At 36.7% G+C, this 27,844-nt stretch overlaps 1 protein-coding gene across 4 annotated transcripts in view; it reads left to right on the top strand.

Moving 5' to 3' along the window:
* Nucleotides 1–27,844, top strand: part of BBS9 (Bardet-Biedl syndrome 9) — a 493,002-nt gene that overhangs the window by 252,175 nt on the left and 212,983 nt on the right. For all 4 annotated transcript variants that reach the window (XM_028845874.2, XM_077996944.1, XM_015133745.3 and 1 more), the window contains 3 exons: nucleotides 6,410–6,505; nucleotides 22,901–23,073; nucleotides 26,504–26,656. In XM_028845874.2, the coding sequence (XP_028701707.1) occupies nucleotides 6,410–6,505; nucleotides 22,901–23,073; nucleotides 26,504–26,656 (422 nt within the window). The remainder of the gene's footprint in view (nucleotides 1–6,409; nucleotides 6,506–22,900; nucleotides 23,074–26,503; nucleotides 26,657–27,844) is intronic.

Genomic DNA, 27,844 nt, shown 5'->3' with positions numbered 1-27,844 from the left:
CATACAGCCAACAGACACATGAAAAAATGCTCATCATCACTGGCCATCAGAGAAATGCAAATCAAAACCACAATGAGATACCATCTCACACCTGTTAGAATAGCAATCATTAAAAAGTCAGGAAACAACAGGTGCTGGAGAGGATGTGGAGAAATAGGAACACTTTTACACTGTTGGTGGGATTGTAAACTAGTTCAACCATTATGGAAAACAGTATGGCGATTCCTCAAGGATCTAGAACTAGATGTACCATATGATCCAGCCATCCCATTACTGGGTATATACCCAAAGGATTATAAATCATGCTGCCATAAAGACACATGCACACGTATGTTTATTGAGGCACTATTCACAATAGCAAAGACTTGGAACCAACCCAAATGTCCATCAGTGACAGACTGGATTAAGAAAATGTGGCACATATACACCATGGAATACTATGCAGCCATAAAAAAGGATGAGTTTATGTCCTTTGTAGGGACATGGATGCAGCTGGAAACCATCATTCTTAGCAAACTATCACAAGAACAGAAAACCAAACACCGCATGTTCTCACTCATAGGTGGGAACTGAACAATGAGATCACTTGGACTCGGGAAGGGGAACATCACACACTGGGGCCTATCATGGGGAGGTGGGAGGGGAGAGGGATTGCATTGGGAGATTTACCTGATGTAAATGACGAGTTGATGGGTGCTGACGAGTTGATGGGTGCAGCACAGCAACATGGCACAAGTATACATATGTAACAAACCTGTAGGTTATGCACATGTACCCTAGAACTTAAAGTATAATAATAATAATTTAAGGAAAAGAAGCGTAAATTGAAGTATAACTTTTGTACCATAAATTACACATTTGAAGTGTATAATATTTGAAAAGTTTTGATTTCTGTATTTATCTGTGCAACCATCTCAGTGGTTAAGATGCTGCACATATCCATCACTGCCAAAAGTTTCCTTTTGCCTATTAGTAATTCCTTATCCTTCATCCCAAGCAACCACTGATCTGCTTTCTGTTACTAGAGATTAATTTGCATTTTCTAGAATTTTATAAAATAGAGCTATATAGTGTATGTTCTTTTTCATCTGTCTTTTTTCACTCCTTTATTTGATATGTGATTTGCAAATAATTTCTCCCAGTCTGTGGCATGTATTTTCATTTTCTTAAGAGAATCTTTGGAAAAGCAGAAATTCTTAATCTTGATAAACCCCCGTTTATCAATTTCTTAATGGATCATAAATTTACTGTTATATCTAAGAAATCTTTCCTAATCCAAGGTTACAAAGTTCCTCTCTCTTCCACTCCCCCCCCTTTTTTTTTGGTAGAAGTTTTCTGGTTTTAAACCTTATATTTAAGTCCCTTCCCCATTTTGTGCTGATATTTGTGTGTGATGTGAGGGATGGATGAAATTAACGTTTTTGCATCTGGGTGTCTAATTGTTACAGCACTATTTTTCAAAGACTATCTTTTTCCACTGAATTGCCTTTTCAACTTTGTTGAAAATCATCTGACCACATTTATGTGGGTGTATTTCTGCTTTCTTAATTTTGTTCCATTGATATCTTTGTCTGTTGCTGTACACCAGTAACATTGTGTTTTGATGACTGTAAATTTATAATAAGTATTGAAGCCAGGTAGTGCAATTTCTCCAACTTTATTCTTCTCAATGTTGTTTTAGATATTTTAAGTCCTTTGCATTTTCATATGAATCTTAGAATCACCTTGTAAAGTGAACAAAACTGGCTGTTGGGATTTTGATTGGGATTGGGATTATATTGATTCCGTAGATCAATTTGGAGAGAACTGATATCTTAACAATATTGAACATGATATCTCTGTATTCTAGTTTCTTAAGATGAAAGTGCAGACCATCATTCATTTATTTAGGGCCTATTTTGTTTCTCTCTGTGAGGGTTGGTAATTTTTCATGTACAGGTTTTATAAATCTTTTGTGAGATATATCCCTATTTCATGTATTTTTATGCTATTGTGTTTTATTTCGATTTCATATTGTTCTTTGCTAATACATAGAAATACAATTTATTTTCTTTTCTTTTGAGATGGAGTCTCACTCTGTTGTGTGGACTGGAGTGCAGTGGTACGATCTCGTCTCACTGCAATCTTCGCCTCCTGGGTTCTAGCAATTCTCCTGTCTCAGCCTCCCAAGTAGTTGGGACTACAGGCACACACCACCATGCCTGGCTAATTTTTGTGTTTTTAGTAGAGATGGGGTTTCACCACATTGGTCAGGGTGGTGTCGAACTCCTGACCTCAGGTGATCCACCCGCCTTTGCCTCCCAAAGTACTGGGATTACAGGTGTGAGCTACCGCGCTTGACCTACAATTGATTTTCTTATATCAATCTTGTATCATGCAACATTGTTAAACCACTTGCTAGCATTTTTGTAGATTTAATCAGTCAGATTTTCTACATAGATGATCATGTTATGTGCAAATGAAAACAGTTTCATTTCTTCCTTTCCAAACTGGATTATTTGTTTTTGCTTGCTTTTTGCCTTAGCTAGAACTTCTGGCATAATGTTGAATAGAAATGTTGAGAACAGACATTGTCTTTCACCATTAAGTATGTTTTAGCTATAAGTATTTTTTAGATTTTTTTTTTTTTTTTTTTTTTTTTACCAGGTTGAGGAAGTTGCCTTCTATTCCTGGGTTGCTGAGACTGTAATCAGGAATGGATATTGGATTTTTTTCAAGATTACTTCTATATCAGCTGAGACATTCTTATCATTTTCTTCTTTATTTGGTTAAATATGGTGTATTACATTGATTAATTTTTAATGTTAGCCCAACCTGCATTCTTGACATAAATTATAGATGGTCATGATATATTATCTTTTCACTATATTTTTAGGTTTAATTTGCCAAACTGTATTTTAGTATTTTTGTATCTATGTTCATGAGGGAAATTGATCTGTAATTTCGCTTTTTTCTACAGTTATGTGAATAATTTTTACTCCATCCCCCCACATTTTACGTTTTGATGTCATGAGTTTCTTATATCTGGATATTTATATTTCTCTCCAGATTTGGAAGGTTTTCTCTTATCGTTTCGCTTGATACTGTTCCTTAAATCTTGCAGTCTTTCTTCTTTCATTTTTTTCCTCATCTCACTGTATTTTCTAAAAATCTTTGAGTTCACAGGTTTTTTCTTCTGCTTAATCAGTTCTATTTTTGGTGTTCTTCATTGTATTTTCTGCCCTCCCCCTCCCTGTCTTCCTCCCCTTCCCATACGCTCCCCCTTCCCCCTCCCCCTCCCCCCTTTTCTCCCCTCTCATCCTCCTCCCCCTCCTCTCCCCTCCCCTCCTCTCCCCTCTCAGGGTCTTGCTCTGTCATCCAGGCTGGAGTTCAGTGGCATGATCACGGCCCACTGCAGCCTTGACGTCCAGGGCTCAAGCAATCCTCTGATCTCAGCCTCCCAAGTAACTGGGACTATAGGTGCATGCCATCACACCTGGCTAATTTTCTTATTTTTTGTAGAGACAAGGTTTCACTTTGTTACACAGGCTGATCTGGAACTCCTGAGCTCAAGTGATGTGCCTGCCGCAGCCTCCCAAAGTGCTAGGATTATTGGTGTGAGCCACTGTGCCTAGCTGTTTTCATTTCATTCATTGTATTTTTTCAGCTCCAAAACTTGTTATTCTTCTGAGTTTTGTTTCTCTGTTTTTTGTTTTGTTTTGTTTTGTTTTTCTGGTTTGTTGAGCTTCCTGAAAACAGTTATTTTGAATTCTTTGTTAACTTGTGGATGTCCATTTCTTTGGGGTCAGCTACTGGGAAATCATTGTGTTCTTTTGGTAGGGATATGTCTCCTTTGTTTTTCTTGTTTCTGGTCGCCATACTTTGATGCCTGCACATTTGGTGGATCAGTCTCCTCTTTCCAACTTTGTGTGCCGATTTTGGTGTGGAAAGACCTTCTATGGGAGGGTCAAGGGTACTGGCAGTATGAGATGTAGAGGTTCTGGCCCTGGCAAGGGCATAACAACATAAACTGTGTGCAGCTCTTTTAGCTGTGGTTGGTGTTGGTAAAGATTGCAGGTATCCTCAGTTGCCAACTCTGTGAGTGTTCTCAGCAATAGTGAGGGCTGTTGGGATTTTTAATGGCAATGTATGCTAGGGTACTCCCAATCTCTTTTTCTCCCACCAGGGAAATCTTAGCCAAGGGGATCTCTCTTGGCACTGTGTCTGGCTTGTGGGCCAGTTTCCAGTGCCTGATGAATGGCACCTATGGAGATGCCATGGAGCTAAGTCCTGAAGTATGGGTATGTGTAAAGGGACTTTGGTTCTGGGATTTTGGGTGGTAATGGCACCAGTACCTGGGGCACGGGAACCCGCATTGCTGTGTTGGTGATGGTATGTGAGGCATTAGTGTTTATGAAACAGCTGGGGAGCCCGAGATGGGAGCATGGATGTGTGCAGAGTTACTTTGGCTCTGAGGTATAGGATGGGGCCTTGTCCTCTATGTCCTCTATCACTGTAATCATTACAGTGATGTAATGACTGAACCATAGTAATATGCAGAGAGACCTTAGCTGTAGGACCTTGGGTGTGAACTGGCTCACTATGGTGGTAGCTCTGGTATCTGAGACATGGATGGGCATAGTGCAGCCACAGAGCCAGTCTCTGAAGTATGCACATTCATGAAGTGACTGTGGCCTGGGGGTTAGGGGAATGTGCAAGGTTTGGAGGGGTGGTGGTTTTGGTCCTGGGGTGGTACAACAATAACTACTTCTTGAGCAAGGGAATATAGAGCCATGCCTTCCTCTCTGGGGTTCCCTGGTGGAAATGGCTGTTGGTTACCTCAGTGGCAAAAGATGCTGGTGTCTTCTGTGGAGCAGGCTGCTGGGAACCATGGAAGTTCCCACTCCACGGCTGTCACCAATAGCCTATTGCCTTTATTCTTTGTCACTAGTCATCTGCAGGCATCTTAGGTATGCTGATATAACCAGTCATTTGTTCTGTTTTGCTTCAGCTTCTTAAATAGGCCCTTGAGCTCTCACAGGGCTATTTTGGTTATTGAATAGCTGTCTTTCTCTCTATATATTTTTATTGCTGGGGATGAAGACTGGTGTCCCTACTTTACCATCATGGTGACATCCTTTACCCCTGTGATGAAGTTTAATATTTCTTCCCTTTTTTTTTTTTCTTTTTTTTGAGATGGAGTCTCACTCTGTGGCTCAGGCTGGAGTGCAGTGGTGCGATCTCGGCTCCCTGCAACCTCCACCTCCCGGGTTCAAGCGATTCTCCTGCCTCAGCCTCCTGAGTAGCTGGGACTATAGGCGCGTGCCACCATGCCCAAGTAATATTTTGTATTTTTAGTAGAGACGGGGTTTCACTGTGTTAGCCAGGATGGTCTCAATCTCCTTACCTCGTGATCTGCCCACCTCAGCCTCCCAAAGTGCTGGGATTACAAGCGTGAGCCACCATGCCTGTCCTAATATTTCTTTTGTCTGTCACATTGTCTGTAAATTGGTAAGCTGGATCTACAGCTGGCAGAGTCAAGATTGATTATTTTGGCCAGAGTTCTTCATGGATAGTAGTATAGACTTTCAGCAGACAGAGGGCACATAATATTTGTTTGTCTTTTTTTGCATGTGATGGTAACAGCCATTGATACTCAGTGCTGAGATCCATTACTTCACTACAGGCTGAAAAATAGATATTCTATTTCTTTCACACTTTCTTCATTTTTTAGCTGGAATATTTCTCTAGAGAGAACCTTTCCTTTTGTAGCTGTTATATGGTGCAGTTTGAGTAGGGTTTTCAGGATAAATGCTTGGTTCTTTCCCTTTATTACTAATTTTTAAAATATTTTAAATAAACAGAGCTTAAAATAAATAGCATTGATTCAGTAGGATGATCAATAGTGACCATTTGTTTTTATTTTGTTTTTAAGTCTCTGTATGAACTCATGCCTTTAAACATATTTGATGTGTTTTACTCCATTGCAATTATTATTTTCTTTGATACCCTAATATTTTTATCCCTGGCCAGTAGTAGTCTCTTTAAGCTGGCTTTCAAGTCCTTTTCATAAAACCCTACTGGTTCAGTAATAGCTTCCTTGCTATCTGGTGTGAAAAGATATTCTAGGTTCATCTTGCGTATGTTCTGTCTCATATCTGGAATCAACCATTAGAATAAATGAAATTAAATGATTCCAGAGTTTGTGTAAGGCAGAAATTTCATTGATTGGAAGCTACTATGGAAATCAAGGTTAATATATTATAGTTCATACGTGGAGTTTATACATGACCAGTGACATCAAAAACACGCATCATTCAACTAAGATTCCTATTTCAAATGTTAATTTTGTTAACATTTGAACAATTAACATTCAAGTGTTAATTTTGCCTTCTGGTTACATAAGGTGATTTCTCTCTTTTCTTTGTAGGTTTTGCCAGTCAGTCAGATGATGATCAGGTGAATGTAATGGGTTTTCACTTCTTAGGAGGTGCCCGAGTTACTCTTCTTGCTTCCAAAACTTCTCGTAAGTAAAACCATGTTATTATTGCTTTTTAAATTTTTTTTCTAAAGATATCACATCACAGAGCATACTCACATCAATGATTCCTGCAAAGGGTGATGTTCATTTAGATTTCAGTAACTAAAAGCCATGATATTAAGTAGATAGGATGTGAAAGTTATGAAGTTAGGATTGTGTTTTATTAGAGAACACTGATGTTGCCCAAGATTACCTTACCATGATCTAAATTTCACCAAAAATCAGATATGTAACTGATATATTCACTTTGTCTGAGTGTATATAATTTTTATCTTGGAGCTAAGGAGAGTCTAACTGAGGGATTTAAAGAAATGAAAAATATATTTAAGATAGGTATATGGTGAACTAGGTTTGGGAACTCCTAGAACTTGGAATTTTTTTGTTTGCATATATTCTTGTTTATTCCTTTTGGACACTGGCAAAGATAACGGTGAAAGTGGATAACTTTTGCTGAGTGTAATTTCAATAGGCAGAAAGGTACATAGTCAAGTTTGAATTTAGATATGCCCTATTGATTTGGTTACTTTATGTATGTGAGAATAATAGTTGAAACTAGTCAATGTAAAACTAGCTCTTGACATATGTAGTATATTGAAGCTACTGAACTTACTGAGTTATACACACCTTCATGGAAATAAAATAAGATATTAAGAAGGGAAGTATTTAACAAATTTGTACTGAGGGAAAAAAGTACAAACACACACACACACACACACACACATATACACCCCCATACTCCCTTGAAATAGTCTGGCTCAGGACATTCCCATTAAAAAAATATCTCTAGTTTTTCTGGTGAGCATTCACTTTCTATCCATGCACTTGCAGTTGTAGTTGGTTATTACTTTTCTAATAGTAAGAGTACAATAAGGCCATCTGTTTTTGAAAAAGAAAAGTATTAGCAGGAGGAACAGACATCCCATTTAGAAACTATAACTATGTTTTTATGGCTAAAATCACAATAGTTTCTGGAATATGTCAATTGGTGACTGGTAAAATAGACTCAGATACTATTGAAGACTCTAGAATAGGTCACAGAAATAAAAAACAACTCTGAGAAGAAAGAGAAGATTCTTTATTTTTGTGATTTTCCTGATTGGTCATGATTGCAGTATTCTTGACATTGGCATCATTTTTTAAAAAACAAATCATTTTATTTTGATAAGAAGACTTAACATGAGATCTATCCACTTAATAAAATTTCAAATGTGTAGTTCAATATTGCTAACTGTAAGTACATAGCACTGTTTTGCTTTGATTAGCTTTAATCTCCAGTTAGATGGTAGAACCATTTTGGTGCATTTCTCTTAGTTTAACAGTTCTCCTTAAACTAAAAAAATTATGCCAACATTTCTTTGTGAAATTTTACACATTTGTTTGGCTGCAGTTGATGATGCTGTATAATGAATCTGCAATTGAGACCATTAAAAAAGGCAAAAATTTGTGCAAATGAAGATATTTATATCCTAATGTGTTTTATTTGTAACTTTTGATATAAAGTAACAAGTAAAACACTGATGTTGCCTGTGATTACCTTACTGCTATCTAAATTTTACCAAAAATCAAGTATACAGCTGATTTATTCTGTTTATCTGAATGTATGGCAATTCCCTGACTTAGCCATAGTAGGTAGACAAAATCAAATAGTGGAATAGGGCAGGACCTTTTAAACAAGGAGCCAAATGAACTGTGTAAATTGAAACCTGAATGATAGTCATTACAATTCTGTGATGGTTTTTGGCTGCAGTGACACACAGAATCCTACCTAGGAGATGCCTGTGGTGATGGAGAAAGATAGGTATAAGGAGAGTGTACTTTTCTGGGGTTGAGGCAGATGTTAGCGCTCCTACTGCTTTATCAGAGTGTTCATTCCTAAGAAAGGAATGAAGTAATTTGTACCCAATCTGTGTTTGACATTTTTCATTTTTTGAAAGGTACCTAGTATTAATTATAGTCCAGCAATCTGCTTTACAGAAAAATCCTACAAATGGAAAGAACCTAGTATTTCTTCCATAGTAACCAGTCAAATGATTCATAAGTGACGTACAATTGTCCTTGGCTCTTGGATAGTATTTTCTGTGGGTTCTGCATATTCATCTCTTTTTAGAACTTGCTTGGTAAGCAGCCAAGGCTTCGTGTATGCTGTATGGCGATTTTCATTCATTTTTCTGATTCAGTATAGACCAGTCAAAGCAAACAAGAGAAAAGTAAGGTATAGCTCATTGTTTCAGACACCAAACCAGATTCCCTGGGGAACTGAGTAGGATTGTATTTTTACAAAGCAGAATAGTCGCTGGGTGTAGCGGCTCATCCCTGTAATCCCAACACTTTGGGAAGCCAAGGTGGGAGGATCACTTAAGCGTAGCAGTTTGAGACCAGCCTGGGCAACATAGTGAGACCTAGTCACTACCCTACTATGCAGCCATAAAAAAGGATGAATTCATGTCCTTTGTAGGGACATGGATGCAGCGGGAAACCATCATTCTTAGCAAACTATCACAAGAACAGAAAACCAAATACCGCATGTTCTCACTCATAGGTGGGAATTGAACAATGAGATCACTTGGACACAGGAAGGGGATCATCACATACTGGGTCCTATTGTGGGGAGGGGAGGGGGAAGGATAGCATTAGGAGATATACCTAATGTAAATGATGAGTTAATGGATGCAGCACACCAACATGGCACATGTATACATATGTAACAAACCTGCATGTTGTGCACATGTACACTAGAACTTAAAGTATAATAAAAAAAAAAGAAAAAGAAAAAGAAAAAGAAAAATTAGCTGGGTGTGGTGGCACATGAATGTAGTCCCAGCTACTCTGGAAGCTGATTTGGGCGGATCACTTAAGCCAAGGAGGTTGAGGCTGCAGTGAGCTGAGATCGCACTACTGCACTCTAACTTGCGCAACAGAGTGAGACTCTGTCTCAAAAAAAAAAAAAAAAAAAAAAAAAAAAATGAAAGTAGTGCTTAAATTTGGGAAAAATATGCTAGCAACATTTCTAAAAACTGTTATCACAGTCCTAAATTGAAAATAACAGGGAAGTTCTAATTTTGTAAGATCAAATGTTTTTATAGTTGTTTTTATAATTAATATTGCAAAATATTTCTGCATGGATGTCTATAATTTTGAGTGATTCAGTATAATGGAATTTCAGAAAAATATGCTATTGTCTAAATATGTATATATTCTTATGCTGCTTTCCTAAGATCCAGATCCACATAATGACTTATTACCATAACAACAAACACTGCTACCTCTCTCTCCCCAGTCTCTTCTGCCCCTTTCTGCTTCTATACTTTTCTTGGTCTTGCCTCTCTCTAGTTCTGTTTTTATCTTTAGTCTCTATTTGTACATTGCCTTGTTCTACTTGCTTCTTAAATAATTTAGAAGAGTTTAAAAGTATCCAAAATATGAAAAGAGAAGATAAGTATTTCAAGAAAATAGAAAGAGAAAATCAGGGCAGGAAACTAATAAAGGTAGAAATAAGATTAATACTCAGAAATGCATACTGTATGATCAAAAAGGTGCTAGTCACCTAAAATAATAAGTAATCATTTAGTTTCCATTTTCAGAGTGTTCAAAATGTTAAATCTTTTGTTGAGAGATGCACACCCTTTACTGATGCTGAGTCAAAGATGAAATTTCCCTTATGAATTTTCAAAAAGACAATTCCTTCAATAATATCTCTATGGTTTATGTAATTATAAAGATTATGCTTATGTAATTATGGGAAACAAATTTCACAGAACTTTAGAAAATAATGATAAAACTCCATTTATGAAATATAAATCTGCCTGAGCCCAAATCATTGTGGTCTGAGCTGCAGCCTGATCTAAGGATAAATTTTGAGTATCTAGTTCTGCAAATTTTCATTTTCTAGTGTTTTTCAGTAAGGATTGAGCAACTAATTTCAGTAACTCAGAATTGAGAAGTAGGATGAAGGAGGTGTGTATTTTGTTTTTAAAGGAACAATATTAGAACACGTTTGAATATTAATTTAAATGATTGAGTTCAGTGGGAGAGGTTGATGATCAGGAAAGAGAAGTGGATCATAATGAAGTCCTTGAGGAAGAGAGGGATGGGATGCAGAAGCTAGCGGGAGGGGTTGAGGAATAGGCCTTTGTAACTTCTCTGTAACAGGAGGGATCGTATGTGCATCTAGGGAGACTTCGTAGATTTGTTAGTGGAGAGATAAAGGAGCTTTGATGATGTATAAATTTGAACAAAAAATACTGTGAAAATAAGAAAGCAAACTCATGAGGGAAACAGGCATTGTGGAATCCCCGTCTAGAGTCTGAGATAGTACATTTTGAATTGAAACCAGCCATCCTTGTTAGGTGATTTCCCCTGGAAGTGATTTGTTTATCAGCATCTAAGCAACTGAAAACGGCTCAGATTTTAAAACAGAATTACAGATTAAATGTTTTTATGAGACTGATTATCATAATGGACTACCAAATCTGAGATGGTAAGGAAATAAGTGAAGATTAGCGAAAACCGATACATGGTGAAAAATTAATGGGTTCACCTGATCAAAATTCTTGAAAGTTTGAGGAAGTAGAAGGAGTTATAGAGCAAATGAACTAGGTTAAAAAAAAAAAAAAAGGTAGTGGTCAGAGAATGGATCAGATATTGAGAACAGGAGTTCAGAGAGATTGCAGATTCTGATAATGGCAAGCTCATCATTGGGGGAGTGGATTGCTAAAGTGGATAGAAGACTAATGGGGACAAGGATTTCAAGAAAATGAGGTATCACTTGATAAGGCACAGTGCCTCACGCCTGTAATCCTAGCACTTTGGGAGGCTGAGGCGGGTGGATTGCCTGAGGTCAGGAGTTTGAAACCAGCCTGGCCAGCATGGTGAAACCCTGTCTCTACTAAAAATACAAAAAAAGTTAGCCCAGCATGGTGGCAGGTGCCTGTAATCCCAGCTAATTGGGAAGCTGAGGCAGGAGAATTGCTTGAACCTGGGAGGCGGAAGTTGCAGTGAGCTGAGATTGTGCCATTGCACTCCAGCCTGGGCAACAGGGTGAGACTCCATCTCAAAAAAAAAAAAAAAAAAAAAAAAAAAAGAAAGAAAATGAGGTATCACAGTTGTGGATATTGAAAAGGCCTATTTGAATTGAGGTACATTCCTTGTTTACCTAATTTATTGAGTTTTATTTTTTTAATCATGAAAGGACGTTGAATTTGTTAAATACTTTTTCTGCATCTATTGAAATAATCGTATGGTTTTTGCCCTTCATTCTGTTAATATGATGTATCATCCTTATTGATTTGCTTATGTTAAACCATCCTTGCATCCCTGGAATGAATCCCACTTGATCATAGTGAATGATCTTATTAATGTGCTGTGTTGAATTTGGTTTGCTAGTATTTTGTTGAGGATTTTTGCATCTTAGTTCATCAGGGATACTGACCTGCAGTTTTCTTCTTTTGTTATGTCCTTGTCTGATTTTGTTATCAGAATAATGTTGGCCTCATAGATTGAAATTTGAAAGCATTCCATTCTCTTTGATATATTGGAATAGTTTGAGTAGAATTGTTATTAGTTCTTCTTTAAATGTTTGATGGAATTCAGCAGTGAAGCCATCAAGTCCTGGGCTTTTCTTTGGTAGGAGACTTTGTATAACTGAGTCAATCTTCTTACTTGTTATTGGTCTTTTCAGATTTTCTGTTTTTTCCTAGCATTTTCGTAATAGTTTAACGATTCCTTGTATTTCTATTGTATCAGATATAATTTCTACTTTTTCTTTTATTTGAGTCTTCCTTCTTTTTTTTTTTTTAGTCTAAAGGTTTGTTTGATTTTGTCTTTTCAAAAAACCAGCTTTTTGTTTTGTTGATCTTATGTGTTGTTTTGATGCTTAGCACAATGAATGAGAAAGCACACACTGTCTTTCTCTCTTCCTCTCAGACAAATCATTGTGAAATTTTAGAGTGCTAAGGAGCAAATTCTTAAAGATTAGAAAGAAAAAAAACAAGTTACTCAAGGGATATGAATCAAGATGGCATTTAGTTTTTCATCAAAATTATTGGATGATAGATGACAATGCAGAAGTTTTCTCCAAGATTTCAACTTAGAATGCTGTGTCTTGCTAAGTTGAAAATCTGCAAAGAATGTTGAATAGACACATACTCTCAGTGTCACAAAGTAGGGTTAACCAATTGCAAATACAGGTCAAGCATCCCAAATCTAATAATTCAAAATCCGAAGTGCTCAAAAAGTTTGGAAGTTTGGAGCATTTTGGATTTTGGATTTTTGGATTTGGAATGCCTAATTGCTTAAGTATATAATACACATATCCCAAAATCTGAAAAAATCTGAAATCCAAAACACTTCTGGTCCTGAGCATTTTGAATAAAGTATACCTAATGTGTATCAAATTGGTATAGCCTCAGGTAGATGTTTGAAAAATGGAAAAGATAACTAATACATTGGATGTTTCAATATCCTGAAAGATTTTTAACATGCTAGAGTGATTGAATTGAATAAAGTCAAGTTTAAAAGTCCTTTTTCTTAGTTGTTCATTTTGATTATTTCGCTTTCAGATATAATAGAAGGATTACAGTCACATATGTGAAAAATTGTTGGGCCTTGAAATAGGATTTCTTTTGCATCTTCCAAAAGAAAGCATATGTGATCTTGAACTGTGTTATACAAAATACCTGGAGAAAAAGGAAATGGGAGTATTATTTTACTTCATCTTGGTAGACAATACATTTATTCCTTTTTCGTTCAGCAGACATGTTAGCTATAAACACTGTTGTGGCTCTTGTGGAGCTCCTACACTAATGGGAGAGACAAACAGGTAAAGAGAACCAATAATAGAATGCTTGATGTGCTTATAGAAGCACTTTTTTAGTGCTGTTGTATCCCAAAGGGTTGAAACTCCATAGAAATTTTATTTGTAGAGGGTCTTAAGGAATGAGTAGGAGATTATCGGATGGAGGTCATTCTAGGAAAAGGGGAAAGTATATCCTGATGCTTGATAAAGCATGAGGTTTCAAAGGATCAGTGAATTTTCTTGTGTGCTGAAAGTTCATATGGTAGGGGCTCTGTGATAGTCCTTTAATGAGGTCAGGAAACTTAGGGACAAGTATAATGACGAAATCTAAGGTCAACTGATGCCCACCTCATGCCCCTGTGAATAGTTTAACTTACACAGTGATTCATCAATATAATATTACTGTTTATATTTATTCAAAAAATTCTTAGCAATATTATTAAGTGACAATGAGAATATTATATAAATCTAGCTTGGAAAAAGCCTGTTGAAAAGTAAGTGTTAAGAAACCATCCTTAGTTTCTAATATTGAAGAGACTGTATATTTAAAATACTAAACCTACTGAAAGTCTGGGTGCGGTGGCTCACAACTGTAATCCCAGGACTTTGGGAGGCCGAGCTGGGTGGATCACCTGAGGCCGGGAGTTAGAAACCAGCCTGACCAACATCGAGAAACCTTGCCTCTACTAAAAATACAAAATTAGCTGGGCATGGTGATACATGCCTGTAATGCCAGCTACTCGGGAGGCTGAGGCAGGAGAATCGCTTGAACTTGGGAGGCGGAGGTTGCGGTGAGCTGAGATCACGCCATTGCACTCCAGCCTGGGCAACAAGAGCGAGACTCTGTCTCAAAAAAAAAGAAAAAAAAAACCAAAAAAAAAACAACTACTGAAATAGTTTATTTCCTCAACATTTTGGTTTAAAAAGCATTCATCTGCTTTTCTGTCTCACGTTTCAAAATTTCCAAATAGCATGAATTGTATAGTTCACTGTTTATGATATGAATACAAACATTATATTGATGAACTTGAGATGTTCTGACACATGTAAAGACTGATGTGATGCATTTTTGTACCTTCCTTAATTAAATATATTCTTTTCTCCATTTATAATAGAGTGTTATGGAAATTGTCTAGGCTCTGATCATCTAAATTTATTTTATTTGGAAACTGAAGTGGTTATTTCCACTGAACTGCTATTGCAAGATACAAAAGAAAAGAGATAAACAAATTGAATGCTCATTTTGACAGCTATTTTGATTACTAATATTTTAAGGGCTCATTTTAAAGTACAGGTTCTTTTATGTTATATTGTAAATCGAAAAATTCATTTCTCCATCCATGAAATATATACTCTGGAAAGTCTCCAGGGGTAGTATTAACCATCTTGGAGTACTAACACTGAGAAAATGTTTAGTAATCAAAATAATACTTTATAAATCTTGGACTCATTGATTCTTTGGATTTATGGTAATCTAACAAAAGTAAAAAATGTTGTGTTTATAAATTCCAAGACTAATTGCAAATTTTTCTTTCTTTTTTTTTTTTTTTGGAGACAGAGTCTTACTCTGTCACCAGGCTGGAGTACAGTCACGATCTTGGCTCAGTGCTGCCTCTGCCTCCCAGTTCAACTGATTCTCGTGCCTCAGCCTCCTGAGTAGCTGGGACTTACAGGTGTGCGCCACCATGCCCAACTAATTTTTTGTATTTTAGTAAAGATGGGTTTTCACCATGTTGCCCAGGCTGGTCTTGAACTCCTGAGCTTGGGCAATCTGCCTTTCTCAGCCTCCCAAAGTGCTGGGATTACAGGTGTGAGTCACTGCGCTCATCCTAATGGTGAATTTTTTATTCCAGAAAAATTGTTTTTGTTTTTCTTTTGTATATGTTGATGAAAAAATAAGAAAGAAACAGAAACTAAAAATTTTAAGTTACTGAAAATGTCATTCCTTTTTAAATGTTTATTAAGAGTTTTACATTAAAAAAACTTTTAGGTTCAATGGTACATGTGCAGGTTTGTTGTATAAGTAAACTTGAGTAATGAGGGTTTGCTGTACAGATTATTTTTCTCACCCAGGTACTAAGCATAGTACCTGATAATTATTTTTTCCCGATTCTCTCCTTCCTCCCACCCTCCACCCTGAGGTAGGCCCCGGTGTGTCTTGTTTTTCTCCTTGTGTCCATGTGTTCTCATCATTTAGCTCTTACTTATAAGTGAGGATATGCAATATTTGTTTTTTTGTTGTTATTGTTCCTGCATTAGTTTGCTAGGAATATTGGCCACCAGCTTCATTCATGTTTCTGCAAAGGACATGATCATGTTCTTTATTATGGCTGCATAGTATTCTATGATGTATCCCTACCACATTTCCATTATCCAGTCTATTGTCAATGGACATTTAGGTTGATCCTTTGCTATTGTGAATAATGCTGCAGTAAACTTATGTGTGCATGTATCTTTATGGTAGAATGATTTATGTTCCTTTTTGTGTATGCCCAGTGATGGGATTGCTGGGTCGAATGGCAGTTATGTTTTAGTTTTTTGAGGAATTGCCACACTGCTTTCCACAAGGGTTGAACTTAATTTATGCCACTACCAGCAGTGTATAAGCATTCTTTCTTCTCTGCAATCTTGGTAGCCTCTGTTATTTTTTGACTTATTTTTAATATTAACACTTCTGACTGATATGACGTGGTATATCATTTTGGCTGTGATTTGAATTTCTCTAATGATTAGTGATATTGAGTATTATTTCATATGCTTGTTGGCCATATGTATGTCTTCTTTGAAAAGTGTCTGTTCATATCCTTTGCTCACTTTTTAATGGGGTTGTTTTTTTCTGGTAAATTTGTTTAAGTTCCTTATAGATTCTGGATATTAAACTTTTTCCCAGTGCATAGTTTACAAATATTTTCTCTTATTTTGTAGGTCATCTGTATACACTGTTGATAATTTCTTTTGCTGTGCAGAAGCTCTTTGTTTAATTAGATAGCATTTGTCAATATTTGCTTTTGTTGCAATTGCTTTTGGTGTCTTTGTCATGAAATCTTTACCAATTCCTATGCCCAGAATGGTATTTTCTAGGTTTTCTTCCAGGATTTTTATAGATCTGGGTTTTACATTTAACTCTTTAACCCATCTTGTGTTGATTTTTGTATGTGGTGTAAGGAAGGAGTCCAGTTTCAATCTTTTGCATATTGTGAGCCAGTTATTCCGGCACCATTTGTGTGTTTTTGTCAGCTTTGTTGAAGATTAGATGGTTGAAGGTGTTCAGCATTATTTCTGGGCTCTCTCTTCTGTTCTGTTGGTTGACGTGTCTGGTTTTGTACCAGTATGATGCTGTTTTGTTTACTGTAGCCCTGTAATATAGTCTGAAGTAGGGCAATGTGGTGCTTCCAATTTTGTTCATTTTGCCTAGGATTACCTTGGCTATTTGTTATCTTGTTTTGTTCCATATGGATTTTAAAATAATTTTTTCTAGCTCTGTGAAGAATGTCATTGGTAGTTTAATAGGAATAGTATTGAATCTGTAAACCACTTTGGGTAGTATGGCCGTTTCGATGATATTTTCTTCCTGTCCATGAGCACGGAATGTTTTTCCATTTGTTTGTGTCATCTCGATTTATCTGAGCAGTGTTTTTATAGATTCTTATTGTAGAGATCTTTCACCTCCCTTGTTAAGTGTATTTCTAGATATTTTATTCTTTCTGTGGTAATTATGAATGGGATTGCGTTCCTGATTCGGCTCTTGGCTTTATGTACAAAATCATTAGGAAAGTGAGGTGTAGACTCAAATTGATAGTTTAGATCCCAGCTCTAGCTTAAAATTCTTCTGAATGACTTTGGAAAAATTACATAACCATTAAAAAATTTATTAAATGGCCATAAAATAGTACTGTAATATTATATATGAATCCAAATGAAATAACCCCTAAAAAGCATATAATAATTTCCTGATGCATTGTAAGTGCTAGGTAAATTTTGGCTGCTGGTATTATTTTCATCCTTATTACCATTAGTACTATCACTGACATCGCCTTCTCAATGTGGCCTTTCCCGACCATAGCATCTCAAGAAAGGCCACCCATTTGTCTTTATTACAGCACCTTGGTTTCTGCATCGTAGTATTTTCATAGGTTCTGTTTCGTATGTTATTCACTTGTTTATTTTCTGCCCTTCTCACTAGAATGAGAAATAGGATGATGTATGTGTTGTTTAGTATTGTCTCCCTAGCACTTTTCACTCAGCAATATTTTTTGAATAAATGAATAGATACAGTGTTACCTTGAGTATTATTTAAACTATAAACAAGAATTGTCTTCCATTACCTCTCTTTTATAAAGAGAATTTCAACCCTTTGATTTGTCACTTTCCTTTGAACCTACTGCGTGTGATGTTTCTCTGTTACTTTATCTTTAGAGAGGGAAGTCTTTGCCCAATATGGGGGATTGAGATGGGTCTTTCGGAGAGCTCACAGGCCCCTGTCGTGGTAATCCAAATTTTTATAAAAGGAGAAGAGAAAAGCTTAGACTTGTTCACATTTCATTTTGTTAGAGGTTTTTTTTTTTGTTTGTCAGGACAATAAAAGGAAGGAGCTCCATAGGCAGCTGAGGCAGGCACTTGACCTCGCTGGGGGAAGAGTTTGGGGCACTGCTGCTGCTTTTCTTGGTTAGTCCACAGCATCCCCCATTTTCTTTCATACAACACACATGCCCAGTGTAAGCTGTGAGTGAAGACTCAGCCTAGCAGTTTCACTGAGGTGTTGGAGTCGGTCCTAATTGGGTTTGTCTTTCCTTGTCAAGAACTCAGCTCTGGCCAGCTGAGCTTGGGCATACTATTGGCGTTCTGCTGAGAATCATGTCCATGTTTTTTCCCCAGTGATAAATTCTGATCAATTTTCAGACTAACTTATGGTGGATAGGCTTGCCTGGACGTACCTGAACATGCTTTGTTTCCAGATATTTTCGCAATACCTACATGGGTGATTTAACAGAAGCTGGTATAATGTCTTGTTATAGTGCAGCATAAAAACTGCTTACTCCATTTCAGACATACTATGTTCCTCCTCTGTGTTCTATAAACACATTTCTGCCTCAGTGCCTTTGTCCTTACAGTTCCTTTGTCTTGCAATGCTCTTCTCATAGATTTCCGCATGGCTTTCTCCTTTACTTCATTCAGGTACCTTTAATTATATATGTGTGTTTTTACTTCTGGGGCCAGATGATATAGTTCTTTTAAACATGTCATAATAATCCTAGTTGTTTATGTTTATCTTTTTTAAGATTTGTAATACATTTTCATTGAAAATTTATAGTTGAATGGAATAAATTCCTCTCTACAGCTTTATTTTATTTCATATATAAGGAATTTTATTCTTATTCTTATATTTAGGCTAACCCCAAGTTTTTTCTATCTGCATGTGGAAGCTTATTCAGAATCCTTCTAGAAACTGAATGAATTGAATTTTCTTTGAAAAATTAGCACTGTGAAATTTCTGTAACAATTTACAGCTTTATTTGAAATGACAGTAAATTCTATGCTAAAGAAAACATTTTATTAAAGATACTTGTTTTGTATCTGCTATGTGAAAGTTACTTGATTAGCTAGGTGCTGTGTAGGTTCAAAGAAATGTATGATATCTCTGCCCTTTACAACAAATTGGGGAAAGTGATGAAAACAATAATGACAGTAAGTAACATTTATTGAGTGCTTAATATGTCAAACATTGTTTTAAGTGTTTTATTTAAAGGTACATATATGTGAAAGGAAATGAGCATATTAAAGCAGAAGTCTCAAAATCTAGGAGTTGTAAAGGATCCTGTTCAACCTTACGAACCTGGTGGAAGCTTTTTAATGCTTTTGGCAGGTATTCATTCCTACAGGATCTCCATAGGAATTCACAAGATGGGCTCTGAGCTCCTGAAGGAGAAGCGGCACAAAGCCCACAAGAAGCTGCAGCTGAAGGACGCAGACTGTGAGCAGCTGTTCCTAGTGCAGGAGCTGGGGGAGCTGATGGCCAGCCTGTTTGAGGAAGCCCACAAGATGGTGTGGGAAGCCAACATGCAGTAGGCAGTGTCAGAAACACAGCTGAATGAGGAGGCCTGGGGAAAGATAGCCATGTTGCAGGCAGAGATGACAGCGTGAAGACACTGGTCATCATGTCCACACCAGCCTCTCCCAACTGCAAGCTCCACCTGCACCTGCTGAGTCCCATTAAGGGTGGGCCCCGCAAGGCCCACTGCCAACATAGGAGCACCAGCAGTGCCTTCTCCTTGACCTTGTGCCCCACTGTGAGACATGCCCTCCCCTTGGACAAGGAGGTGGATGTGACACTACTGGAAGAGTTCCAAGCCTGGAAGAAATTACCTACCCTGGACAAGACCTTTTCCTTGCTGCAAAGGGTGTAGTGGGAGGACATGGGCCCTGCCTGGACTTCACAGTGCAGAATCTCTTGGCACTGGTGTAGGCCTCTGTGGGGGACAACACACTCATCATCAAGACTGTGGCTCTGCAGAAGCTGCCTATAGTGAGGGTAACTGTGATCAGTTGTGGCAGTGCCAATATATATGTCTTGAGCAATTTGGCCCATACCTGCCACCACCACCACATCTGGCTTTGTGACTTTGAGAGCCACTACCACATCTCACTGTCTTCTCAGGCCAGGATCACTGCAGTGTGCAACTTTTTCGTCTACATCTGCTACAACCACAAGGCCTGGTACAACAGGATTTGAAGCCAGTGTTCTGGGAGATCACAAAGCTGTGAAAGAGATACAGCTGGCCAAACTCAGCTCCCCTAGAAGCCTAGGATGTTACCTGGACCTAGATGTGGGCTGCCCGGGATGGACAGACACACATAAAGATAAGGATCCTGGTACAGGATCTGAGACAGGTCTGTACCTCATGAAATGACCTTTCGTTCACACCAAGTTCTGCAACTCACAGGTGGACTTTCAAGAAAATACCAAAGACCAGGGAGTTCAGAGCCTGAAAAACACTTTCAATGGCAGTTTTTCCTGAGGCAGCTGTGAACATCTATCATTGTTGATATAGTTCTTATCATGAATTGTGTCCTTTGCATCTCTCTGGCTGTTGTCTAATTCTTCTGCTATGTGATAGTCCTTCCTATACTTGAAAATGGTAGTATGTCTTCTTCGGGAGAAGTCCTGGCACCACTGTGGCATGGTTAGCCGTAATGATTGGTCCTGAATCCGTGATGGCAGAAGAGTGATGGCAGAAGCAGTGTTCAGTTTTCTGCTATTAGGCTCTCTTTCCAAGTCTCCTGGGAGCTCATTGAGGGCAGAAGCTCTTCTTCCCTTATTCCTGATTTTATCCCCAGCATCTTGCACTGAGTAATGTAAATGAATGAAAGTAAATAAATACAGTCTAGAGTTAATATGTTGGATCTCAAGCTTAGTGTGGGTAAGACTAGGTTTATATGGTACTTTATCATCATTATTCTCCAGTCTACCTCTCTACCCCTGCCCCGCCACAACTGTACTGTCTCTAAAGCATTAACGCTTCAGTGTCATTTTTTTTAAAAAGTAAATATTTGGTGGCATTTATTTTAAAAAGTATTATCTTTGATTGAGGAAAACACCTAATCAGCGTTATGGGCAGAACTCAGCATCCAGAATAAGACTGGGGTGAAGGGAGGGGTGGTGAAGCTTCAAGGGGAATGGGGTATGACTTCAGCAGCAAAGACCAGTGTGTTTGCATGGATTGTGACAGGCATACCCAGTATATTTTATTCTTTATCATTGTAAAAGGGAATGACTGGGATGATAGGAGATATATTATTGAATTCTGGATGGAGATGACAAATTGAAGTCCTAATAACCAATCTGAAGAAGTAATTGCATTTATGAAATTTACCATGGTACCATGGGGAACATAAATAAATATTTTCAATGTCCATGTATCATGCTACTCTAGCTAGATCTTAGATTCCCTAAGCAAGAAGATTCAGTTCATCTTTGTACTCCCAGTGTGTCTCTTTATGACATCTGCATAATAGATGGTCAATAAGTGGTGAATTAAATGAAATAGAGGACTTAGTCCTAGATCTCAAAAAAACGTATAATTCCCGACCCAGTGTGGTGGCTCATACATGTAATCCCAGCACTTTGGGAGGCTGAGGCAGGTGGACCACGAGGTCAGGAGTTCGAGACCAGCCTGACCAACGTGGTGAAACCCCATCTCTACTAAAAATACAAAAATTAGCTGTATGTCATTGCGGGTACCTATAATCCCAGCTGCTCGGGAGGCTGAGACATGAGAATCACTTGAACCAGGGAGCGGAGGTTGCAGTGAACCGAGATCATGCCACTGCACTCCAGCCTGGGCAACAGAGTGAGACCCTGTCTTAAAAAAAAAAAAAAAAAAAAAGAAAAAAAAAGTATATTAATTCTTTTAAAGGGAGCAAATGTAATAATCTTGGAAGTTATATAAGAATGCATGGTTTTAGGTAGTTAAGTGCCTAGTGAACTGTAGACATAGTAAGTCTCTATATAAATTCAGGAAGACACAATCTTATGAGGCAGTTAAGGTTAGTATCTAGTGTCCCAGTGCCTGCTCTTGTTACTAACTGGCTAGTAACACTGTTTCTCTCATAGGGCTGTTAGGGTTTAAATGAGAAAGTGAATGTAAAGTGCTTAAAATGTGGCTGGCACAGATTGAGCTCCCATGGATATCAGAGAAATCAAGATTTGAGTAGATGAGATTAAAGCCAGGTCCTGATGAAGAAGTAGGATTTAGGCAGAAGGAGATGAACTATTAATTCTAGCACTGGCGTTTAATTGCTTTTAATCTTTGGCAAGTCTCTGAAACTCTCTGAGCTTTATTTTCCTTTGTATAAAAAGGGGCTATTGTAGTCAAAGTTCTTGGTACACAGTTTGTGCCCAACAAATAATAGCTGTTGTTATCATAGGTATTATTACCACCTCTCTTAGCGTCATTGTCACCGTTGTTGTCATCATTTTCAGGGCAGAGCATAGCTAGAAATTGGTCATCTTGGAGTAGTAGAGCTGAGGTCTCAGGGAATAAAGGGAAACAAGATTTATATTTAGAAAAGGGTCTGACTGCAAAGTTTCTCTTCAAATTAAAGAACTGTTAGAAAAATAGAAAACTTTGATCATGATTACCATGAATTATGCTGATTACAGTATCCAGGATATTGAATTTTATATAGAATACATTTTATTTTACTTTAGTATTTTGAAATGATACTAAGGATAACAAATTGTATTCTTGCAATGGCTGTTTTCTTTTTAAATACAGGCCTTTTTAAAGGATCCAAATTTGGGTGTTTTTATTGTACTGAAACCTGTTATAAGATACATAACAAAAAGGACCATACTTTACAGTTTGCCACTGTGACCACCTACTTTTGGAATTAGATTTGAAAGTGTTAAGTGGTTCATGCAGGGAGCAATGAAGCAGTGAAAGTGTTTTTGTAAAGCCAGTGGAATCATGTCTTTGTTACAAAAATGAAATCTTTGAACTTTTAAAGTCAGGGTTATTGATAGTTCATGTAGCTTTATCTAGTAATTTTGTGTTACTAAGCATTTTTATTTAATTTTTTTCTCTCAGAACGATATCGCATTCAGAGTGAACAATTTGAAGATCTTTGGCTCATAACCAATGAGCTTATTCTTCGCCTTCAAGAATATTTTGAAAAACAGGGAGTCAAAGATTTTGCATGTTCTTTTTCTGGATCTATGCCCCTTCAAGAATATTTTGAGTTGATTGATCATCATTTTGAGGTGTGTATAATCATAACCCACATAATCTATAATCCTCAAATACATGAAAGAGAAATAGATGCTATAGAAGAATTCTGTATACATGCCATTAGGCTATGTGCTTCTCGTTTTTCTTATGTGAATGGTGGATTTTGTGAATCCATTCCTGCCCACTTGCCCAGTTTGTGATCAATTACAGACATTTATAGAGTGGCTGCCTGGAGCTAACCATGTCGTCTGGCCTTGGAACAGAGCTGATTTAATTCTCCCACATGGAGACTTAACCCTTGACCCCAATAACCCAGTGTTAAAACTATTTGAGCTTATCAGAGACCATTTGGCTAACTGATTCTAGCAGGCCATAAATGAGGTGTGATTATAAAGTAAAGTGATTTTTCTTTTTCATTTTTAACAAGCATACCAGAACTTCTGCATCTGAATGAGGGTTAACACTTAAAATATTCCCCAGTAGCTGGCATAGTGGGTGCTTGGTAAATGCTGAATGATTAACTATATGAATCAATGAGATCTAACAGTAACTTTGTTGCTCTGAATGTTTTGCATTTCTTCTTTGGAAGTGCTTTCAGAGCCTGTGTTAGATTCTCTTGAGTATCTCAATGCTGACATGCCTTCATCTTTTGAAGACTGATTTGATGTTTGGGACTAGCCAAATACTTGTTTTGTGAGTGGATTTGACAGTGACAGTCATAGTTTTTTTTAAACGTCCCATGTATTAAAGTTGTCAGGCTCTACTTATATAGTCTATGAACAGACTCTTTAGGCAATACAAAAGGGGAATTTTGAGAGAATTTCGAACATTATCCAAGTAAGCATTGGTTCTTAGGGGGGGACTACATTTCAGTGTAGGGGTGTGTGTGTGTGTGTGTGTGTGTGTGTGAGAGAGAGAGAGAGAGAGAGAGAGAATATTACCAGTCATATAATTTTTCAGTCAACCATTGAACATTCTGAAAGCATTGACTTTTCAGCTGTGAAGACTTCTTTAATGTAGTGTGAACATAAAAAGAAAATTTCAGGTGTATACAATTGAATTATGAATAATTATGTCATAATTCCTCATCTATGATGATAACTTGTGATGACACTATTTTCTAGGAACGCATGCCTTTGGTCAAATTGTAGCACCAAAATTGACACAGTCTGTAAGAGTATTTTTAGGTATTATACGGAATGAGAATCTTTGCAGTTCTTTGGGATATATTTTAAGAAATTCTTGCTTCACTGTTGGAAACTGAAGTGTAGTGATTTGTGAAAGGGTCCACGGAAAGACTATACTAATTACATATTTGTAATATTTGAAATAGAGAATATTAGATATTACTGACTAATAAGTTTGACATATAATTTTCCCTTTTTACTTTGTGGCTAGTAAGTAACTCCCTGGAGTTTGTACATCAAGGGTGTGTCTTTTCTGAGGAGGGACTTAGAGAATATGGTGAACAACAGGCACTTTCATTTGTTACACACATAAATTAAGGGGGGCATGGTTATGCTTCTTTTGTTCTCTGTCTCCTTTCTCTGCTTTCAGCCATTAGTAAGATTTTAAACTTTGAATGCAGATGGGTTTTGGAATCCAAGTGTCCCTTGGAGTATAAGCTTCATGAAGGCAGACATTTTTGTCTGTATTATTCATTGCTTTAATTTCTAGTGCCTGGACCAGGGTTTGGCTCTGGGATCAATAAATATTTGTTCAGCATTGAAATTTTGACATGTGAAAACATTTCAATCACTGCTGCTTGGTTACACTTTCAAAGGAATGATAACCTGGTTGATAGTCTGAGTACTGAGAATATCTTTTTAATTTTTTGGTGTATCAAGAATTTAGGAAATAAATTATAGCAGTAAATTATACAGTTAGAAGAATGAATTATTGATAATTAGATTAATGTTCTTTTAAAAATTTTCTTTAAAAAGATTTTTATTACTTAATTTTTGGTATGTTTTTGCTCAAGGGAATAGTCTTTGATTTAGTTAGCTACTGAGTGCTTCTAAAACAGATTAAAAAAAGTTAAAATTTCAAGTTACTTTTATTTCATATGTAATTGTAGAATGCATGCACTGAAAGGGTAAGGAATTTGGTTTGTTATCAGAAATGTAGTCTATGATATGTTTGATTTCTGAGCATTTTGAATATGGTATTTATTTCAGCTAGTTTATTACTATTTTGTAAAGTTGAATTAGTGATTCACGTGACCTGATCTTATGAAGTGTCCCTTTTATCCTGTGACTTTGACTAGCTTTCTTTCATTTTAACAATATTAATTTAAATGAGATGGGTTACAGTGAAGAGAGTCATTTAGGATTCTAATTCCCCAGCCACTCAATCTTTTCTTTGGAGGCAGTGTTTGGTGTCCAGTTTCTTGTATCTCTTTCTAGAAATATCCTATGCAGTCACAACTATGTTAATATATAGGTTTCTTTTTTTTAAATAAAAAATAATGGCAGCACATTATACATACTATTTTGTATCATTTTGCTTTGTTTCATTTATCGTCTTTGCACAGCATTGCATATCAGCACCTAGTAGTCTTGCAGAATAGTCTTCCTTCTTTAACCAGTTCCCCTATTGATGGGAATTTTGATTATTAATAATGTTTTACTGTGATAACAATAGATCAAACAATTTTGTAATGTATATCCTGATATATACATTACTGTCTGCAAGCGTATCTCTAGGATACATTACTAGAATTAGGATTGTTCAGTCAAATGCTATATGTTTAAGAGCTATTTGTATTAACTTTCGTGTAAAACTTTGGCCATTTTTCTATTGGGTTGTTGCTGATTTCCTACTGATTTCTGTTGGATTGTGGTCTTTTTCTCATTGATTTGTAGATGCTTTCTAGATATGGGCATGACTTTGTCTCTGTAGTTATTGCTGTTACTTTTTGCAGTTTGCTATTTGTCTTATTTTCTTTATAATTTTTAAAAATGATGTAGAATTATATGTTTTTGTTTTTTAGCTAGTAATTTATCAGGGGTGTGTTTGTGTGTTTGTGTGTGGGTGTGGCTTTTAGCTTTTGACTTACACTAATAAAGGCCTTTCCTATACCAAGATTATTTTAAAAATTCTGATTTTCCTAGTGCTTTTATTGTGTCTAAACTTTTAATCTCTGCATTGCTTTTGCTGTAAAGAATGAGAAAAGTTTTCTATTTTTTCCCATGTGACCAATTATTGAAAAATACCTATTAAATGATCTGTTTTTCCTCCAGTGATACTGGATAACTTTTACAAAGTTTCCATTTGATCTGTTCCACTGTATCATCTGTGAATTAGTGACTCATGTACCAAATACCACATTGTTTTAATTCCCTTAATTCTATAATACATTTATATTTCTTCATTACTCTTTTATTATCATTGTGTATATTTTTTCTTTGAAGATGTTTTTTGTGTCCATTTAATCTCAGTTTAAGAAATTATTCATTGCAGTTACGGATAAATGGTGAAAAATTAGAAGAACTCTTATCTGAGAGAGCTGTACAATTTCGGGCCATTCAACGCCGACTATTAGCAAGATTCAAAGATAAAACCCCTGCCCCTCTTCAACACCTGGACACCTTGTTAGATGGAACCTACAAGCAGGTCAGTATAATATCAGTTACAGTTTTCTATTACTGGCTATAATTTTTTTGTCACCCTGGAGTCATGTACCAGAATATCCAAGATAAGGTACTCATTTCCAGGGCTTTAAGGAACATAAGCTTTAGAGTCAGAAAAACCTAGGTTCAGAGTCAAACTCTGCTGCTAATTGTGTCACCTTGGGTAAATTACATGAGCACCATCAGTTTCCACATATTACCTCCCAGAGTTGTTGTGAGGATTTTTAATCTTTTATGTAAAGCAACAAGAACAATGCCAAGCACGTAATATGTGCTTGATAAATAGTAGCTGTTATGATTAGTATTATGAGACAGTTCTTGGTGCATTCCATAATTATTACCATAATTCTCCAACTGTCTTACCAAGCAACTGGCTCATACTTCTAGTATTATGTCAGTTGATATTTTGAGATGGAATTCTTAAGCAGCGTAGTTCAAAAAGTTCTAGTTTAAAACATATTTTTTCTTCTTCTTGATCACCTTCTATCCATAGTTTATCATTTGCATGGCTGGGTGATCTGGCTGTCACTCTTAAGGCACTGTCTCTCCAAAAACTATTCAAAATTATCATCTCTTGCTTAAAAATTATTTTTTAAATTTGAAAATAATTTTTAAAAATAATGAGAAGGCTCCTACCAGCTCTACTATAATGTCTTTGAATGATTATAATGAAGACTTTGACTGACTACATTGTGTATTCCTATATTTCTTCACAATGTTACTCTCCTGTTTCAAAGTCAGTGTTGCTGGTATGAATATTCTGTTGATTTTTTGAATTGAGGTTTTTAATTGAGATAATTCTATATTTCTGTGTAGTTGTAACAAATAATGCAGAGAGCTCTCATGTCTCCTTTAACTGCTTTCTTCCAATGGTAACATTTTGCAAAACTATGGTATAATACCATAAGCAGTATATTAATAAAATCCACAGGTCTTATTCTGACTTAAGGTACTCACTTATGTGGGTGTGTGTATTAAGTTGTATACAATTTATCACGTGTAGATTCAACATCTGTCATCACATTCTAGACTCCTTCATGTGGTCCTTTGTCACTACATTTCTGCCCTTTTCCTCTGCCCCACTCCATTCTGTTGATTTTGAAAGGACAAATCAGATTTTTGTTTTCAGAATTAATTTTCCTAGGGGACAGAAAAATAGCTTACTATGTTT

The sequence above is a fragment of the Macaca mulatta genome, chromosome 3 (genome assembly GCF_049350105.2).
Source record: "Macaca mulatta isolate MMU2019108-1 chromosome 3, T2T-MMU8v2.0, whole genome shotgun sequence".
Classification (NCBI taxonomy): domain Eukaryota; kingdom Metazoa; phylum Chordata; class Mammalia; order Primates; family Cercopithecidae; genus Macaca; species Macaca mulatta.
The sequence above is the reverse complement of the archived record's forward strand: the minus strand, read 5'-3'. Positions and strand labels throughout refer to the sequence as shown.